This window comes from Peromyscus eremicus, chromosome 5, assembly GCF_949786415.1.
Source record: "Peromyscus eremicus chromosome 5, PerEre_H2_v1, whole genome shotgun sequence".
NCBI lineage: Eukaryota > Metazoa > Chordata > Mammalia > Rodentia > Cricetidae > Peromyscus > Peromyscus eremicus.
In genome coordinates, this window is record NC_081420.1 from 27,630,901 (window position 1) to 27,649,458 (window position 18,558).

An 18,558-nucleotide genomic window follows, 5' to 3' on the forward strand; every position below is an offset into this window, starting at 1 on the left:
GCTTTCTGGGAAATAAGTGAAAAGACAGTTTTATCATCTCACCAACTAAAATGCTGGGATAGCACTGGGGGATACAGTTTTCTGAGACTGCCATCATGCATGAGGTCCCATCATCAACTAAAGCAGCTATTCAGCAGATGACTGGTAGTCTGAAAGGCAGTTTCTTGGTATCCTGTGATATTGGCTAATGGCACACCACAGAAATGAATCAGTTTGCAAGGAACCAAGCTGCAAGCCCCCAGCATAACCCACAGATAAAGCTTGGAGTATGTAGAGGAATGTATAGAGGGTGTGCCTTTTTGGTAGTACTCCACAAATAACATTCTCTTCAGTGTAAATTTTGACATGTTCCAAATAGCAGAGCCTAGACTTAGCTGAAGGCCAATTCTTTACCTTATTCCTGAGAACTTATGGACAGAAGACTAGAGACCTCTAAGGACTGCACACCTTCCAGTTCCATACCATAGAGGTTTTATTTAAGGGACTATTGTAGTAGGCCATCTATAGTGAGGTTTTTGTTTCTTTGTTAACTTAAGTTTTTTCTAATTATTTAAGATCGTGCAGTAAATAAAAAATAAACCCATGTATAACTAAATAGTTTGAGCTAGAGGCCAAGAAGTAAAATTTTTATGGTTATGTCATAATTATTTCATAACCTCATCAAATAGCACCACCAACTAGGGACCAAGTGTTGTGGGATAATCTTCTTGTACCCTGTGAAGATGTGTCTCTGCCAAAGCATCTTCTAATAAAGAGCTGAATGACCAATAGCTAAGCAGAACTTCCGGAGAAGTTCTAAGTATGTGACCTGCCACTGAGCTGAGCACAGCCCCACCCTCAGTATTCAAGAGCTAAGAGAACAGATACCAGCTTGTCCCCTGCAGCCCTTTCAAAGCCAAGACACTGGAGACACTCATCTAGACTTTAACCATACTCTGTAGTCTTCAAACACTCCAGGCCCAGAGCCTGTGTTTACTCTCTGCCATCCTGAAAGTAGATGTGCTTACTATATCCCTGAAGTATTTTGTGCAGATAAGATTTACAGTTTGGCCGGGCGGTGGTGGCGCACGCCTTTAATCCCAGCACTCGGGAGGCAGAGGCAGGCGGATCTCTGTGAGTTTGAGGCCAGCCTGGGCTACCAAGCGAGTTCCAGGAAAGGCGCAAAGCTACACAGAGAAACCCTGTCTTGAAAAAAAAAAAAAAAAAAAAAAAAAGATTTACAGTTTGGTTTATTTGTTTCACTTTTGGAGGTTTCTTTTGTTTTGGATTATGTAGCTAGAGTTTTCCTGCCTGGCCCACAGTCAGGACAAATCTCTATCACCTGCCAGTCCCACAGCCTCAGACTGTAAACACAGAGACTTATATTGGTTACAAACTGTATGGCCATGGCAGGCTTCTTGCTGTTCTTACAGCTTAAATTAATCCATTTCCATTAATCTATACCTTACCACATGGCTCGTGGCTTACCGGCATCTTCACATGCTGTTTCTCATCGTGGCGGCTGGCAGTGTGTCTCTGACTCAGCCTTCCACTTCCCAGCTTTATTCTCCTCTTTCTCCCGCCTACACTTCCTGCCTAGCCAATGGCCAATCAATGTTTTATTTATTGACTAATTAGCAACACATTTGCCATACAGAACATCCCACAGCAGGATTATTCTGCTATTTGGCCTTAAAGAAGGAAGGGGAGGTTTTTTCCTGCATTTTGCCACTGTATAAATTATCCTTGATAATACACTAAGCTTGAGTAGATCACTTACACTCTCCCTTTTTCTCCTTCCTTAGTCATTTCTTATTAGTGCCTGTTGTTGGTGAGTAATAGCAATAAAAAGGACAAAGGGGAAGGCATATCAACTTGATAGGCTATTTTAATGAATTTTTCAAGTTCATTGACCGAGAGAGATTTCCATTGCTCATTACATTGTTTTTCTCTAATAAAGTAGAAACTCCAGAATTCACTGAAGAGTCTGTTGTAGATATTTATTCTCCATAAATTTGAAATACCTTGAAGATCATGTCTTAGGTTGGCTGGCACACACTATATATAATTCTGAAATAAAATATAATATTCTGTAGCCCAAAATTTAGTTCTATTACATAATGAAAGCTTAAGGTTTCTTTTCTGGTACTGTGTCAAGCTCTCTTTTCTTGGAGGTGGAGGTAGAGGCAGGAAATCTCATTCTTAGCCATGGAGCCTTTATGGCAAAATACTTGAAAAAGAAATGCAGCCAATTACTAAAGAAACATGTATGTAGACATAAAGAAATTACCAGAATGTTCTGCTTATTCCCTCACAAGGGCAGCTCACAGGACTCTGCAAATGAAACCTGGGTTCTTTTTTTTTTTTTTTTTTTTTTTTTTTTTGGTTTTTCGAGACAGGGTTTCTCTGTGTAGCTTTGCGCCTTTCCTGGAGCTCACTTGGTAGCCCAGGCTGGCCTCGAACTCACAGAGATCCGCCTGCCTCTGCCTCCCGAGTGCTGGGATTAAAGGCGTGCGCCACCACCGCCCGGCTGAAACCTGGGTTCTTATCTTAGTCTGGGGACACATGACAAGGGAACCATGAATCCTAGCCACAACTACCACCTCTGGGATTACAGCTTTCACAGTACTGTAAGTCTAAACCTCGAGGCAAATGAGACAGGGCCCTGCACCTCTCCACCTGGTCTGTATTCCTGGCTGAAGGCATGGCAAACCCCTTTCGAGGGTAGCCTTTACTGTGATCTCTTGGTTAACATTTTGAGAAATTGTGTTGGCCACAAAGTGTCAGTGACTAATAGTAGACCCAAGTGATAATGAGAAGTTGAAGTTTGAAGAAATTCAGTGCTTTTAAGCATTGTGAAGGATGCCAAGACCTAAATGCACCTCAACTGTTCCCCTAGGGACAAGGATGATCACCTGCTACAAGAGGTGTACTTGCTCATTTTCTGCTAGCCCATTAATTTTTTAAAACATAATGTTAATTTCAAGTATCCCCATAGACCCTTACCCAAAATTTTCAGTTCTAGGAAATTGTTGAGTTATATTGTTCTGAATATACTTTGGTTGGCACATAGTTTTTCATATTTGCTCAACAATTTTATTGTTTCAATAATTTACTTTAACTTTTTAGAGGCTGGGTTTGTTTGCTTGTTCATTTGTTTATTGAATGTTTAGATTAGTACTTGAATCTTCCAGAAGAAACTTGAGTGAATGTGGAGGGGCAACATTCGTAGCTTCATCTCTTGAGCTGTGGAGAGAGTCTCTCCTTTGCCCTGGTGTGGTATCTGCTGTCAAAACTGCATCCAGGTATTACTGTCCTGTTGTAGAGTATTACTTTAAGATGTGTTACGTTTGTTTATACTGTGGAATATTTGCTCTAATGATGCAAAGATGTGTTGCATTCCTTTATGTTGCATTTATTTAACTCTATGAAGCTGTGTTACTGCACCTGGTGGTCTAATAAAGAGCTGAATGACCTTTAGCAATGCAGGAGAAAAGATAGGCGGAGCTGGCAGGCAGAGAGAATATATAGAAGAAGAAATCTGGGAGGAGAAGGAGAAAGAGCAAGAGAACAAGGAAAGGAGGATGCTAGGGGCCAGCCACCCAGCCAGCCACGGAGTAAGAGTGAAAGTAAGATACAGAGAAGAAAAGGAAAAAGCCCAGAGGCAAAAGGTAGACAGGATAATTAGTTAAGAAAAGATGGCAAAAAACAAGCCAAGCTAAGGCCAGGCATTTATAATTAAGAATAAGCCTCTGTGTGTGATTTTTTTATTATTTTTTTTCAACTTATTAAAAAATAAATAATATTTATTATTATTTGGGAGCTGGGTGGCAGGCCCCAAAAGAGCCAAATGAGCAAAACAATCAACAACACTGTCCACCTGTGTTCACCTGTGCAGCTAAACACACCTGCCATTCTCAACAGCCCTTAGCAAGTTCTGAAGTGTATTCACACTGATCCTGAAATAATTATTTTAAGCCTTGTTTTTCAAACCTCCAAACTTCCTGAATTTTTTCCTTGTAATTGTTTTTCCTGATATATAAGCCAGATACTATAGCATCATTTTTAAAATTAAAAACAAAAACAAAAAAACGAAGCTGTCTTAACTAATTTCATCTGACCTTTTTTTTAATTTCTAATTTTAAATAGATTGTTTTCTATTTTCTCATAGGGACGCTACTATTTTGTTTTTTAGAATGTAAGAAAGTACTTAATTTGTTGAATTTAGTATTTTATTAGTAAACATATTTAAGTCATTAATTTTCATGTAAGTATGGCTTTCACTATGTTCCAAAGATTTCACATACTATATTTTTATTGTTGAAGACATTTTCTTAATTGTGTTAATGAATTTCTTTCTAGTCCTAATTGTTATTCATGAATGTGCTGCCAGAGTTAGGGCTTTTGGTACTCTATTTTTACTAGATTGTGATGATGTTGCTTCTATGGATGTCACTGTTAGAAACCCCAGAAATGATCTTATCCACTCTCTAGAAAGATTGCCTTATCTCATGTGCATCTTCTAGCTTTCCACCTGCCTTCTGACACCTCTGTCTCCAATTCTCTTTGTAGATCCTGCCATGTCTGCTCCTCTGTATTGGTAGGACATCTTCAGGGCTCCATCCAAGGCCAGCTTCTCTTTGACATCTACTGTTTTCACTGGGAAAACTCTTCTGGCTCTGTGGTTGCCTCACACTTCGTATCAATAAACTAGATTTACCACCAGCCTATGTCTTATCTAAGCTCTGAAGCCCTATTTTTGGAACCCTGTTGGACACAGTACCTGTTGTCCAAGTGTTTGTAGTGTGTCTAGGATCTTGGACCTCTGGGAAGATTATAAGAAACTGATCATTGATTGCAGATAAAAAGCTGCTTGCCTAAAGGGCCAGAATAGAAAGGAGCGAATTTTCACTTCACACTTTTAGACCTGTGACTTCTTTTGAAAATATTTCTCTCAAAAGCATTGTGTCTTAGTTTATGTAGCCACTTCTACTGTGTTGAACATGTATTTTTTTCTATTTGTAATGCATACATATCTGTAATGAACATTATGCATATAACTTCTTCCAGGTTACTTCCATGGGACAGGTCCGCAAAGGTGGATTTTGCAGGTTAAATTTGAGTTATTACCCATTATTATGCTGCAGTACTAGCTGATATTCCCACCAGAGTGACTAGTTCCTTGACTTTTTCTAAATATGTTGTTAACTGAAGACCAGAAAAGTGGTGCTTTGTTTGAGTGTGTATTTCTTGGATGATGCCTGGGGCTGGCCATTCATATAGCTCTGTCTCTGTAAATTCAGTCTCTGTGTACTCACCTGTACAGTATTGTTCCATGCTTTTACTCATTGATTTACTGTGGTCTTTGTCTTTTGGTTGGCTTAATACATGGTGTTTATTCAAGTAGGATATTAATCCCCTATCATATCTGTTTGTAACTTAGGTCTTTAGAAATGAGTGGAGTTTGCCCCCCACCCAAAAAAAAAACCTCCAGCAAAAGAACACTTCGTATACACAGAGCTAGCTAGCTTCAAACAAAAAACTGATGAAAAGGCATGCCTTCCCACATGGCTGGTGAATGGTCCATATAGAAGGTGCTAGAAGGACTGAAAGAGTGTCCCAGAGTCTTTTAATAAACAATTTGACCCTGATCTCCAGACAGTGGAAAACAATGAGAGAATTCTGAACTGAGAAATAGAGTAGAATTTATTCACAGCTACACCAGAACTCAGAAATTTTGCATTGGTCCCCAAAGTGTATTTTCTTGTGGTAATTTAACCACCTCACTCTACAACCCTTCAGTTGTCATTGCTTCCTTTTGAAACAATTAAACTCAGTTATTTCACTTACTTGTGGTGCTATATCAACAGCTCTTTCCCTCTAAGGCTCTCAGCCACTTGTCTTTGTAGGACAGGCTCAACACTTGAACTGTTTGTAGGAGCACTTGACAGTGTTGAGAGTGAAGATGACCTTTTTAAGCTTTTCCATGCCAGAATGTTTTTGTAAAGCCTTTCAAATGAGTAACAGCTTGGCTTGACTTAGCCAGGCACATATCAAATAGTGGGTAGTTTATTAACCTCAGGTGGCATGACTTAGGATTGAAAGATAATCACCTGAGTTCAGAGCCCAGTGCTGCCACACACTGAGTCAAATCTCTCTGAGTGACAATGTGTGGGGTTTGAATAAGAAAAGGCACATCAGGTGCTCTACACCTCATGATATTGTGCCCCGACTGTTAATGCTTTAGCCTTTTGGACTGTCACGTGAGGAGCAGCAGCCTTTCTCTTTAGGGGTTAAAAATGCGCATCTGAGCACATCTCTGTGTCCCATTCACTATCATCTACTTTGAGTTCTTTCTCCTTTAAATGTATTGTTTTCTCCAACCTTGGAGTTGGGGGTTGAAGTAAATGTCTTAGCATTATCCCCTAGTTGTTAAATCTTGGTGAGTCTTGTCAGGTTTTTACACTCAACTCTGGGACATTCCCTTTCATTATAATTAATTTCCTAAGCAATTTGGTTTGTTCACCCTCAGTATTCGTGTTGTGTTCCTTTGCCTTATTCTGGGGCTATTTTTTTTCTTATGTATTTTTTACTAACTTACTTTGGCCTTAGCGTCCTAAGTGCTGGTATTAAAGGTATGCACCACTACACTCGTCTAAAACTTGTGGTAATTTTTTACATTACAAAAAATAAATGAAAAAGGAGGAAGGGGTAAAAACAGAATGAGGGCTGGGCGGTGGTGGCGCACTCCTTTAATCCCAGCACTCGGGAGGCAGAGCCAGGCGGATCTCTGTGAGTTCAAGGCCAGCCTGGTCTCCAAAGCGAGTTCCAGGAAGGGCGCAAAGCTACACAGAGAAACCCTGTCTCGAAAAACCACAAAAAAAAAAAAAAAAAAAAAACAGAATGAGGCAGGATTAAAATAACTGGTGGTTAGTGGTTAGTCCTCCTACAAAGTGAGGGGCTATCTAGATTGTGTTGACCGTCCCCAAACTGGTCATTTGAAGTTTAGGCACATTACTGGAAAAGAAATTGCCCCTGCAAAAACATCTCTGTGGTTCTGAGCCAGTGAAGTATCTTTTCTTAGAAACAAACAAGAGAAGGATACCATCATGTTGTCGTTTCAAAGGTGTGTCTAGGTGTAGAGCTGAGATTTTTGACTGTGTGTGTGTGTGTGTGTGTGTGTGTGGTATTGAGGAAGGTGGCTCACAAATTCCACAGTGCATGTATGGAGGTCAGAGGGCAACATTGTGGAATTGGTTCTCTCTTTCCACTTTTATGTGAATTCCAGGACTCAAACTCAGATTGCCAGACTTGAATGGCAAATACCTTTACCCACTGAGCCATCTCACCAGCTGGCTTTTGACATGTTGAATTCTGAGATATAGAGCTAAATTTCCTTAGGTAAGGCCTTGGAAAGCTGAGGAGATTTAAAAAAAAAAAAAAAAAAAAAAAAAAAAAAAAAAGTATAGAGCCAAATATTCTAAGCTCAACCTTGAGCTTAATTGATATAAATTATAGAGCACCTTGAGCAACTCTCCTATTTTCTTAAACTTTGGGGAAAAAAATTACATTTATTTCCATTCTGTGTAGTGCTCTTTTTTTAATAAACGGAAGCTTTTCTCTGTCCTGCCCCGTCCCGCAGCCGCTTCCCAAATTATCACACAGAGGCTTATATTAATTATAAATGTTTGGCTGATGGCTCAGGCTTATTACTAATTATTTCTTACATTTAAATTAATCCATTTCTATTAATCTATGCATTACCATATGGCCCATGGCTTACTGGTCCTTTGGCATCTTGCTCCTTGGGCACCTGACTTTCATCTCTCCAAACTCTGCCCTTCTCCTTGTATCTCCATTTGGATTTCCCTACCCAGCCTTATTCTGCCTGGCTATAAACCAAATCAGCTTTTATTATCAACCAGTGAGAGCAACATACATTCATAACGTACAGAAGGGTCCTCCCACAGCACTTTTTCTTTTAGGTATTCTGAACCAGTTACCTGTTCTGGGGGAAAAAAAATAAGGTATTGATGGCTACTATAGGCTGTGGTGTTCTTACACAAGCTTGTGATGAATTGTGAATGAAGAATTAAAGCAATGGATGAGGGATGCAGGCAGAGCTCAGTAGTCAAGCACATGCTTTGCCTGATTTAGAGCACCAGCCACAAGAAAAACATGACACCTGGAAATCAGTCTTGTTACAAATCCACCTTGTTACATGTGGATTGAAATATTAGAATTAAGCTAGGCAGTAATGGCGCATGACTTTAATCCCAGCTCTCGGGAGGCAGAGGCAGGTGGATCTCTGAGTTTGCGGCCAGCCAGGTCTACAGAGCAAGTTCCAAGACAGCTAGGACTACATGGAGAAACCCTGTTGTGAACACACACACACACACCCCAAAAAAAGAAAATTTATTAGAATTAAGCAAAGAATGGTGATACATGCATATAATCTCAACATTCCTGAGGAGGATTGCAAGTTCTAGGCCAGCCAGGCCTACATAGCAAAACCCTGTCTCAAAAAGAAAAGCAGAATTAAAATATTTTATGCCTTTTCTATTTTCCTTATGCATAAAAAAGTAGGTGCTTTGGAGGAGAAAGTTGGTGTGGTAAGGAACAGAGACACTGTCATAAAAGTACACCAGAGATGGCCATGGGCCTGCTTACCCAGCTGTCATCTAATGAGCAGGAATTAGAAGGCTGATCACTGTCCTTGTAGATGCATATGAAATGCATCATTTGTCCTCAGAATTCGTGATTGTCTCTGCACAGTAAAGGTTCAGTTATCTATGTTAATGGAGGGAAGCCAGACATGCGTAACTCCAAAGAGCCAGTGATCTAAGGAGCATTTTAGCAGCAATTTGCCATTTGTATGTAACTTGTTTGGGATAGACTTATTTTCCTAAATCTGCTTGCTTAGCCATCCTAGAACAGACAAGCAAAGATCAAATTGGGTTATCTGTAGGAGAATATTTTACAGTTAATTCTAGAGAAAAAAAAAAAAAAAAAGCTTTAAATTCATTCAAAAGCAGAACCTTATACCTGCTGACATCTTCTCTTTTTTTCTCTGAATTCATTAGAATGTATGCTGTCAGGAGGATAAGAGATGCCTTCCGAGAAAATAAGAATGTAAAGAATCCTGTAGAAATTCAAGCCCTGGTGAATAAAGCCAAAAGAGACCTTGAAATAATCCGTAGACAGGTAAGATGTGTTGGTGACAGACTGCTTTTCATTGTGCATCTTCAGCTTTGACATTCCCTGATTGGACATCACCGCTTTGGTGTTTGTGATTTCCACCGCAGGATGGTAAGGCACTGTCCTCTTTTCTAGTGCAGACATGCCAGGATGAACTATCCTATCACCAGATTCAAGGACATCCTACAGGAGAATACCAGCTTTCCAGGACTTCCAGGGCCTGGTTCATCTGGGAAACAGAGCTCTCCTGTTTTACTAAAGTTGATGCCTTTAGTGTGAGAAACTGGGAGCGGGGGGAACTGCTTTTTAATCCAAGTGTCTTTAAGATGTACATGGCTACGTGACTTATATCAAAGCACAAATATATCCTCCTTTTTCTCGTTTTTCTCACCAGAATTTAAGGTGAATAGAATGGGCTATAAGCATGACCTATGTTACCATGTGGAAGGTGTGTTTACAGATATAGGGTACAGAGCACATCTGTTGACATGCTGACCTGCAGTGGCCCCCGAGAGGTCTTTCTGATTTCATCGTGCTCAGTGTCAGGAGTCACCCTGACTCAGGCTTCTTGTTCTAGAGCTTTGTAAGGCGAGTCTCTCACACATGGAAGCATGGTCTCCTGACTAGTGTGGTAGTGTGAAATGTCCGTCTTCTGAAGTAATTGAAGTGTCAAAGACTGATGTAGTCTTCTATTGATTGGCTTTCTGCCCTAAACTTCCCATTTCACTTTTCTTCAAATTGGCACAGCTCCATTTCTGTTTTTACCTCTTACTGCAAATTTGTTTATGCAGTGTGGAGGGGGTACATTTCCAAAGTTCTGTTGTATTCTGGAACGGGATTTGTGAGCCCCCTACTTAGGAGAGTCCTGCTTGGCCAACATTGCCTCTGATTCAGTATTTCCCTGGCTCTTTTCACAATTGTCTCAAAATAGAATTTAAACAAAAAAAAAAAATGATATTTAAAAAACGAGATTTGCCTTTTGTGTCAAGATTAAACCTGTTTCTGTTGCCTACATAATGGAGCACTCTCTTCAAGAGTAGCATCAAGCCGGGTGGTGGTGGTGGCGGCGGCGGCGGCGGCGGCGGCGGCGGCGGCGGCGGCGCACGCCTTTAATCCCAGCACTTGGGAGGCAGAGCCTGGTGGATCTCTGTGAGTTTGAGGCCAGCCTGGTCTACAGAGCAAGATCCAGGACAGGCACCAAAAACTATACAGAGAAACTCTGTCTCAAAAAAATCAAAAAAAAAAGAATAGCATTAAACTCTGATAATCCTCTGAGTCCCGCACTTGTCTAGTCAGAATAATCGAGCCACATTTGGATGTGCCTAGGAAATGATCGACAGCTAAAGGCTTGAAAAAATAATAAGGTCACCAGGAAAAGGCCCAGTCTGCACATTTACATATATAGGTGAGAACTACAGATACATATGTCACTTGGAAAACTCTAGTGAACTACAGATACATATGGCACTTTCCAGTCTCTGGTGATTGGATCATTTCATGGGATCCTCTAGTGGTAGAATTTCGGAAGATAAGCAGCTTGAGTCTGTATATTATATAAATGCACAATGATTCGGGTCTTTGGCACTTTGTGCAGAAATTGGCAAGCATGATCAGAACACAAACTACATTGGAAAGGGGACCTATAAGTAATCTCTGCCACCATTTCTCATGTCTAATCTTTGTCTGTATTACCTCTTGGTGTGAAATGCTAAAACTATTCTCAAAAGGTAAGCCAAGGCTGGGGTCATGGCTTAACAGTAGAACACTTGCCAAATGTGGGCAGAGCTCTTTAGTTCTAGCCCCAAAACTGCAAAGAGAAAACAAACCAAAATATAAAAAGACTAGACAGACTATGGCTCAGTCAACATTACCAGTAAATTTACACTGAGAACAGGCTGGGACATCAGGAAAAATGGACTGTGAGCAACGTGGTGATGCCCACCTCAGGACAGCCTGGTGACTTAACCTTCCTCCTGAAAGATGCACACTGCCTTCTTCCAAGGTTTCCATGGTAACCTAGTAGAGCCACATGTTCCCATCTTAGAGAGGCCTGACTAAGGCATCATACTCACTGCACTGGAAAACTTAGCCAGTTATACCTGAGCAAGCAGCTAATTCTGTTTACTTCCCTTTCATGTCAAATCTTCCTGTATCCAAGTGCCACATTCACCACAGTAGAGTATTCGCTGAGCCAACTTGCTACAAGTTGTCATAAGCTGGCCTTACAGCAAAGGCCTAAAGTAAGAGAGGAAACTAGATTGTCACACTGTCTGTGCATTAGCCATTGTCACTGCTGTCTCAGTTTCTTTAGTGTGTCCCCTGGGTTCTATTCACACATTAGAGCGGTCTTTTTCTGAAGAAAGGATCAGATTGAGTCACTGTCCTGCTGAATTCCCCCAGAGGCTTCAAAGAAGCAGCTTGACAATAAAACATGAAATTCTCAAGAGATCCTCAGAGGCCCTTCACTGCTGTCATCCCCATCACCTTCACTGTTCACACCATTGCTAGTCCTGGTGCACAACCAGCCTTCACCCCCTCTTCCCAGAGGAATCCAGCCAGACCCCCAAGGTATGGTTTTCCTCTTTAACCACGCTGTTTAAAACAGCTATTTCTCCTTATTCCTCAGAGCACTTATCAATACCTTAAATATTAGTACTCAGAGCCTTATCTGTTTTGTCTCACCCCATGAGGACAGGATCTGACCTGTGTCATAGTCACTGCTTCCACAAGAGCCTATCTGCTTTAAGTCCAGACTTGGCCTACCATGTGTATGACTGAACCCCTCAGTGCCTGGTGGCAAATACAAGTGGGGATAGTGGCGTTGTAGCAAGCATCAAATAAGGTAATTAATATATGAAAAGCCCCTGAAATGATAGTAGTGCATGGCAAGTATGTCCATTCTTTTTTGGTTTTTTTGTTTTGGTTTGGTTTGGTTTGGTTTGGTTTGGTTTTTGGTTTTTGGTTTTTGGAGACAGAGTTTCTCTGTGTAATTTTGGTGCCTGTCCTAGATCTCACTCTGTAGACCAGGCTGGCTCTGCCTCCTGAGTGCTGGGATTAAAGGCGCACACCACCACTACCTAAGTATGTCTATTCTTACCTACCATGTAAAGAACAGGCTCACATAGAACTGACTTCCAGTGTTTGTTAACTAAATGAAAATGTGCAGTTTGTCCCAAGATTACCTCAGGCAAAGGATCTGTGCTATCAAAATGGTGATGTTTTCAACTTGGAACCCAAGACACCTAGAACTTACTTTTAGAAAGCCTGAATTGTGGAAGGATGGGAGAGAGCTCATGAACTGTGGTCGTTTTCCTATCAAGCCCTACTACTGGAGCTGGTGGACCTCAGACACCCACAGGGTGTCTACCAATTCAGTCACACTTCCTCCCAGTTCTTGGAAACAGAAGCCAGGACACCAGCCCAGCTGTCAGATACACTGATTCTAAAGGCAGCACCAAAGCTGAAATTCCCCCACCTTATATGATGTAACCTGCTACCCTACTTGCTAGTCACCCTTCTTGTGACAACTTCCTGTCACCTCAGTCATCCTGGGGGTTATGAGGCCACCAAAGCCCAGTAAGATTTTGCAATTGTTAAAGAATTCTCCCAAACAAAAACGAAGGTTCCAGGACAGCTGAACCTTGTTTTTTCCAAGGACAAAGGGCCAAATGTGAGCTCATATCTTTTCAGTCTTTAGCAAGCTAAGAAATTCAAGGGCATTATTAGCTCTTGAGTCAGTAGAACCTAGTAGATAAAAGTCATATTGCCTTTTTGTTCCAAGAACGATAAGCATATCACTTACCTAGCTCAGCCTCTTCTCAGGTCATTCCCTCTTCCTCCACACTCTTCATGTGTAGGATATTGAATCTTCATTGTGGCAACCCTAAGGGATTCAAGGCAGCACCAGCACTTCTTAACCTCCACACAGCTGTAAGGATCATTCTCTTTTCATTAAGAAATGAGAATTATTTTTCTTTCATGGTGAACAAGTCAGCCTCTTGCTTCTCCATAATTATGGCCCCACCTCTACTTGTTTTGTCCTTAACATTCTTGGGCCAGCATGCTCCCTGAAAATTGTGGTCTGGTGTGCCAGTCTCAAATCTCTTAGCTATATGCACTGTATCGTATCTCAGGGCCAGCAAATACATTCCTCCACCTTCTGCTAAACTACCATTCTAGCCATATAAGATGACACTGGAAAGACACACTGGGCCAAGCAGTACATATTGGCTTCTCTACCAAAAGCAAGTTCTGGAGTAAGCCTCGCTAAACCTGCCTTCCCTGTTTGGTTTTAGGGAAGGTTAGAAATGTTGGGTGAGATTTAGGGTATGCACCAGATAGGGCCAGGCAGTGAAAGTGGACTGTGGATGGGCCAGAGTGAGGAGATCCTAGGAAGCCTGGGCAGCAAAGAATTGCCCACAATTTCTACTTCAGGCAAGGAGCAAGAAAGTCAGCCAGATTCTGTCTTGGGTCTTTCCGTGCTAAAGGGATTCCAGAATTCCTTCTGGTACTACTTATAAGGCATTACTTGCCATTGCTATCACTTAATCATCCCTATTGATTATAGTCTGCAGTTTGCCACACTCATTGGTGGGTTTTCTTGCTTTTGTTGTTCGTTTTTTAGACAGCGTCTCACTATATAGCCCAGGCTAGCTTCAGACTCCCAGATGTTAGAATTATAGGTGTGTGCCACCACACCTAGCTGCCCCTTCTTCTTTTATGGGAACATAATGTGGAGTACCTTGGTATGGGATATTACTTGCCTTGTACTAGCCCTTGCTACTCTGGGTGGCAAAATAACTCCAGCATCTCTAGCACTTGGGGCCTTTTTTACTGTGGCAATCATGGAGAGCATGTGTTCACCAAAGAGGAAATAGTTTCTAAGTATTGTGAATTAAAGTTATGACCTTTATTCTATATCTGGGCAAGACAGAAGAAGAGACTGTTGGGAGTGGACACAGAGATGAGCAGTAAGCCAGGCTTAAGGGTCTATATTGATAATATTCATTTGGACACATGAATACGATCATGATTTCAGGAATTTCCAGCCAAGTCTTGACTGACGGCACCTCTGCTTGAAACTTAGAAAAATGAATTCATCTAAAAAATCATCCCATGGTTTCAGAAATGTTCACCTCAGTCCTAAGAACCTTAACACTTCTGCATGAAAGCAATGTGAAGGAAGCTTGAGTTCTTTTCTACCTATGTCATGCTAACAGGGGTCATTTCCAGCACCTGCATAGATGTTCACAACATATGTTAACTCCAGTGCCAGGGAATCTGATGCCCCCTTCTGGCCCGTGTGGGCACCAGGCATGCACACAGTACAGACATAAATACAGGAAAAACATCCATCCATGTAAAATAAAAATCTTTTTTTTTTTTTTAATCCTACCCTGGCAACACTTTCCCCTATGCCTAGATAGATCAACTGAGATTAGCTCCAAGGATCGATCTTCACTTAAAAAGTGATAATAAAACAGTCAGCAGCAGAGGAGATGGCCACACTCTCTCTTGGACTTCAATAAATAGCCTCACAAATGCAGCATGAATTTATATACAGTGACCAGAATTGCACCCAAAATGAAACCTGTGTCTTTTGGATATATGGAGCTTTACGTATGAATGAAATATTCCTCAGTCCCCTGTTGAAGTTTAAGAAAACAGAGCAATAGGGTTGTTTAGTTTTATAGCTTGCCCTATATAGAACATTCCTTTTTTCCCCCCGTTTGTTCAATATATAGCTGCTCTAAAGCTATAAAAATATCTCTTCAGTGAGAATTTAGACTAATTTTCTGCCTCCCTGCTTTCTGTAGGAATTTCTGGTTAAGCCTGAAGTCTGAGACAATGGTCTTCCCATTCAGCATTCCTGCAAAGGACATGCTTCTCATCTGATTGCAGGTTGCCTGTATGCAAGATTCCTCCAAAGTGGTCATATGTAAAACAAGATTGCCTTTCCAATCTAGAAGAAGCCTGCTTTCTTGTGCAGTGGTAATTCTTTAGCACATTCCACATAGAACTCTATATGGATGCATGTGCTGGTACTGTGTCTCGAAGACTTGGGCAGGAATTTTACTAGGGGATTTTTATAATAATGTCCATCCATCTGCCTCCCATGTAGTCACCAGAGCCATGTTTCCTGGTGTTCCATGAAGGACTGTCCTTGTGTAGGTGTATCCTGAAAGCAGTAGTCAGTGGTGACTATAGCAGACTCATAGGAATCTCAGCTGAGTCATGTACTTTAGGATCTGGAGCAAGGTGCTTGTCTACCACTTTGCTTCATCCATGGAGTGACAGGGTCGTGTTGAAAGATGGTGGTGGGGTGTGTCTGCGGTGCTTCCTTGTGCCACTCTATGCACAGACACCACACAGCTCTTGGGGTACATTGTCTTGGCTTCTCATAAAGCCTTATGAAACAGGCATAGTTATCCTGATGTCTAAGAGGAAAGGTGACTAAGGAGAAAGGGACCCACACATCCATACCATTCTCACTTCTAAGCCAGCCCTCAGGAAGACTCACACTTTAGGTGGCCTTCTCTTTAAAAAAAATAAGAATAATTTATTTTTTCATACAATATATCCCAGCTGCAGCCTCCCTTCCTTCCCTCCTCTTGTCCTCCCTTTTTCCCTGCCTTAGATCCACTGTTCTTCTGTTTCCCTTCAGAAAAGAGCAGGCCTCCCAATAATATCAACTGAACTAGGGCTAAAATATGTATCAACATCCTCTGGAAACAGCAAAGCTGTTGACTAGTGAATAGTGCCACCATAACTAACTCACACTCATTTTCCATCCCACTCTGGCTGAAGATGTGACCATTTCCTCTCAGTTCATGGCCCTGTAGCTCCATAGGGTACAGATGACAAACACACAGACCATCACCTTTAATTCACTCACCTTTACAGAAGAAGGACAGTATTTTGTGAACTCATACATGCCTGAAAATACAGGAAGATACACTAAGTGATGCTTTTCCTAGGTGCTTTGTTTACATAGACTTGATTAGTTTTTTATTGAAATTTACCAAGCAGAAGCTGAATGAGAGCCCTTAAAGTTGAAATCTGGTTATAGCTGTTCAGGGACTACAGAGATAGAGAGGTTCTCTCTCCCCATGTGCCAGTCCTACGGGCATTGTACATTTCACCTATGGTGACCCTTCCTGTAGGACCTTGCCATTTTACAGGTAGACGAACAGGTTTGGAAATCATCTCAGAGAGAAAGCACTTGAGCTATATATCAGTAAAGGTCAAGACCAAGATTTAAGCTGAGGCTTCTGTCACCATTCCATACATAGTAGCTCAAAGTAGGATCATTCAGTTGCTTTAAGGGTTTTGTTGTTCTTTTTTTTTTTTTCCCCCCATCTGTAAATCTTTTTTTTTTTTTAAGATTTTTATTTATTATTTATACAATGTTCTGCCTGCATGTATGCCTGCAAGCCAGAAGAGGGCACCAGATCTCATTACAGATGGTTGTGAGCCACCATGTGGTTGCTGGGAATTGAACTCAGGACCTCTGGAAGAGCAGCCAGTGCTCTTAACCTCTGAGCCATCTTTCCAGCCCGGGTTTTGTTGTTCTATACTGTTGTGCTGTACTGTGCTGTATTGGAACGGTACATATTGGGCAAACTCAATCACTAATATACATTTCAGAACTTTTAATTCCATTTTAATAGAATTTTATACAAACATAGGGTCCAATATACTTTCATAATCTTGCGTAAATAAACCCATAACACCAAGAGTCACACTTTGAGGGAGGTACCCAAAGCCCTATGACTTTTCACTGTTCCTTCTCTGTGGTGGTATTGTGTTCCCCAAAATATTGTGCATGCTAATAAACTTATCTGGGGTCACAAAACAGAGCAGCCACAATATTAAATAGAGGATAGGCAGTGGTAGCACATGCCTTTAATCCTAGCATTCTAGAGGCAGAAATCCCTCTGGATCTCTGTGAGTTCAAGGCCACATTGGAAACAGCCAGGCATGGTGACTCACACCTTTAATCCCAGAAAGTGAGCCTTTAATCCCAGGGAGTAATGGCAGAAAGCAGAAAGATATATAAGGCTTGAAGACGTGAAACTAGAAGCATTTGGCTGGTTAAGCTTTCAGGCTTTCGAGCAGCAGTTCAGCTGAGATTCATTTGGATGAGGACTCAGAGGCATCAGTCTGAGGAAACAGGATCAGCTGAGGAATTGGCAAGGTGAGATAGCTGTGGCTTGTTCTGCTTCTCTGATCTTCCAGCATTCACCCCAATAACTAGCCTCAGGTTTGATTTTATTAATAAGAACTTTTAAGATTCGTGCTACACTTCTCTATGTCCTTGGGCCTTGGGAGGACAGAAGAAATTAGATGCACCTACTTCAAGTACTTGGAATGCTCAGAAGTGCTCAGAAGGTCACTCACTCCCAATGGTATGAGAAAGATGATTCTCTCTGGAGAAATAAATAAATGAAAGAGGTAAGCCAGGCAAGATCCAGAGCTGAACAAAAGGCTACCAAGAGGATCATGTCTGACCAATGAAGTGACCCAATTAAGGTAAATGCAAGTCCTACTTTCCAGAGGACTAGGCAGTGGGTAGCTTGTCTTGATCATGGGACAACCATACAAAATCTCTGGATCTCCAAACTTAAACCTTTGTTTCAGCGATGTTTTTATCCTTTTATGCTTTTATAGTGATTCAGACTCTGTTCAGGTTTTTAGAGATTTAAATAAAAGAAATTCTAACTGAAATTTTCATGTGCTACTTAGTAGGGTAGAGTACACTAGACTGAGAGTTTGTTGCATGGGTGAGTCAGTTCACATTCTTGCTGATAGCAACTGAAGACTTAAACATAGTCCAAGTCTTAGAGAATCTGAAGATTTTTTTTTTTTTCCAAACATGAAAGAACGTGAATCTCTCCCATGCATTTGCACTCCCAGGGCCTGTTAGGCATATGGGACTAGGGCTTGGGCTTCTTCATGCTCCTGTTTTTCCATGATGGAAACAAGAAGCTAACTGAAGACTAGCACATTCTATATCAAATGCCTCCTCTTCTCAGATATTTTATCTCTTACATAAGTAGAATGTTTCACTCTAAAACACTTTATGACATTAGGAAAAAGAAAAAAATAAACATCTCCAAACAACTCTAGTACATTTCTTCCAAAAGAAAGAGAAAAAATTAATCTTAACCTCATAATGTCTTACTGTAATATGCTACAGGATGCTTGACATTTAGTTTAACTTTCTGTTTTGTGCTGTCTTTGTGAGAAGACCAAGGCTATCTGGTCTTTAATGAGAACTTCAAAGACAGGACTCTTCACCTTGCACTGACAGTTCCCAGCCTTGACATTAGAGTCATGTGTGATACTCTGACAAATCCCAATAACCTTGTCATTCTGGAG

The 18,558-nt window shown here is 41.1% G+C and overlaps 1 protein-coding gene across 2 annotated transcripts in view; it reads left to right on the forward strand.

Annotated features, from left to right (window-relative positions):
* Positions 1 to 18,558, forward strand: part of Lyrm4 (LYR motif containing 4) — a 115,369-nt gene that overhangs the window by 18,795 nt on the left and 78,016 nt on the right. For both annotated transcript variants that reach the window (XM_059263166.1, XM_059263167.1), the window contains exon 2: positions 9,063 to 9,183. In XM_059263166.1, coding sequence (XP_059119149.1) covers positions 9,063 to 9,183 — 121 coding nt within the window. The remainder of the gene's footprint in view (positions 1 to 9,062; positions 9,184 to 18,558) is intronic.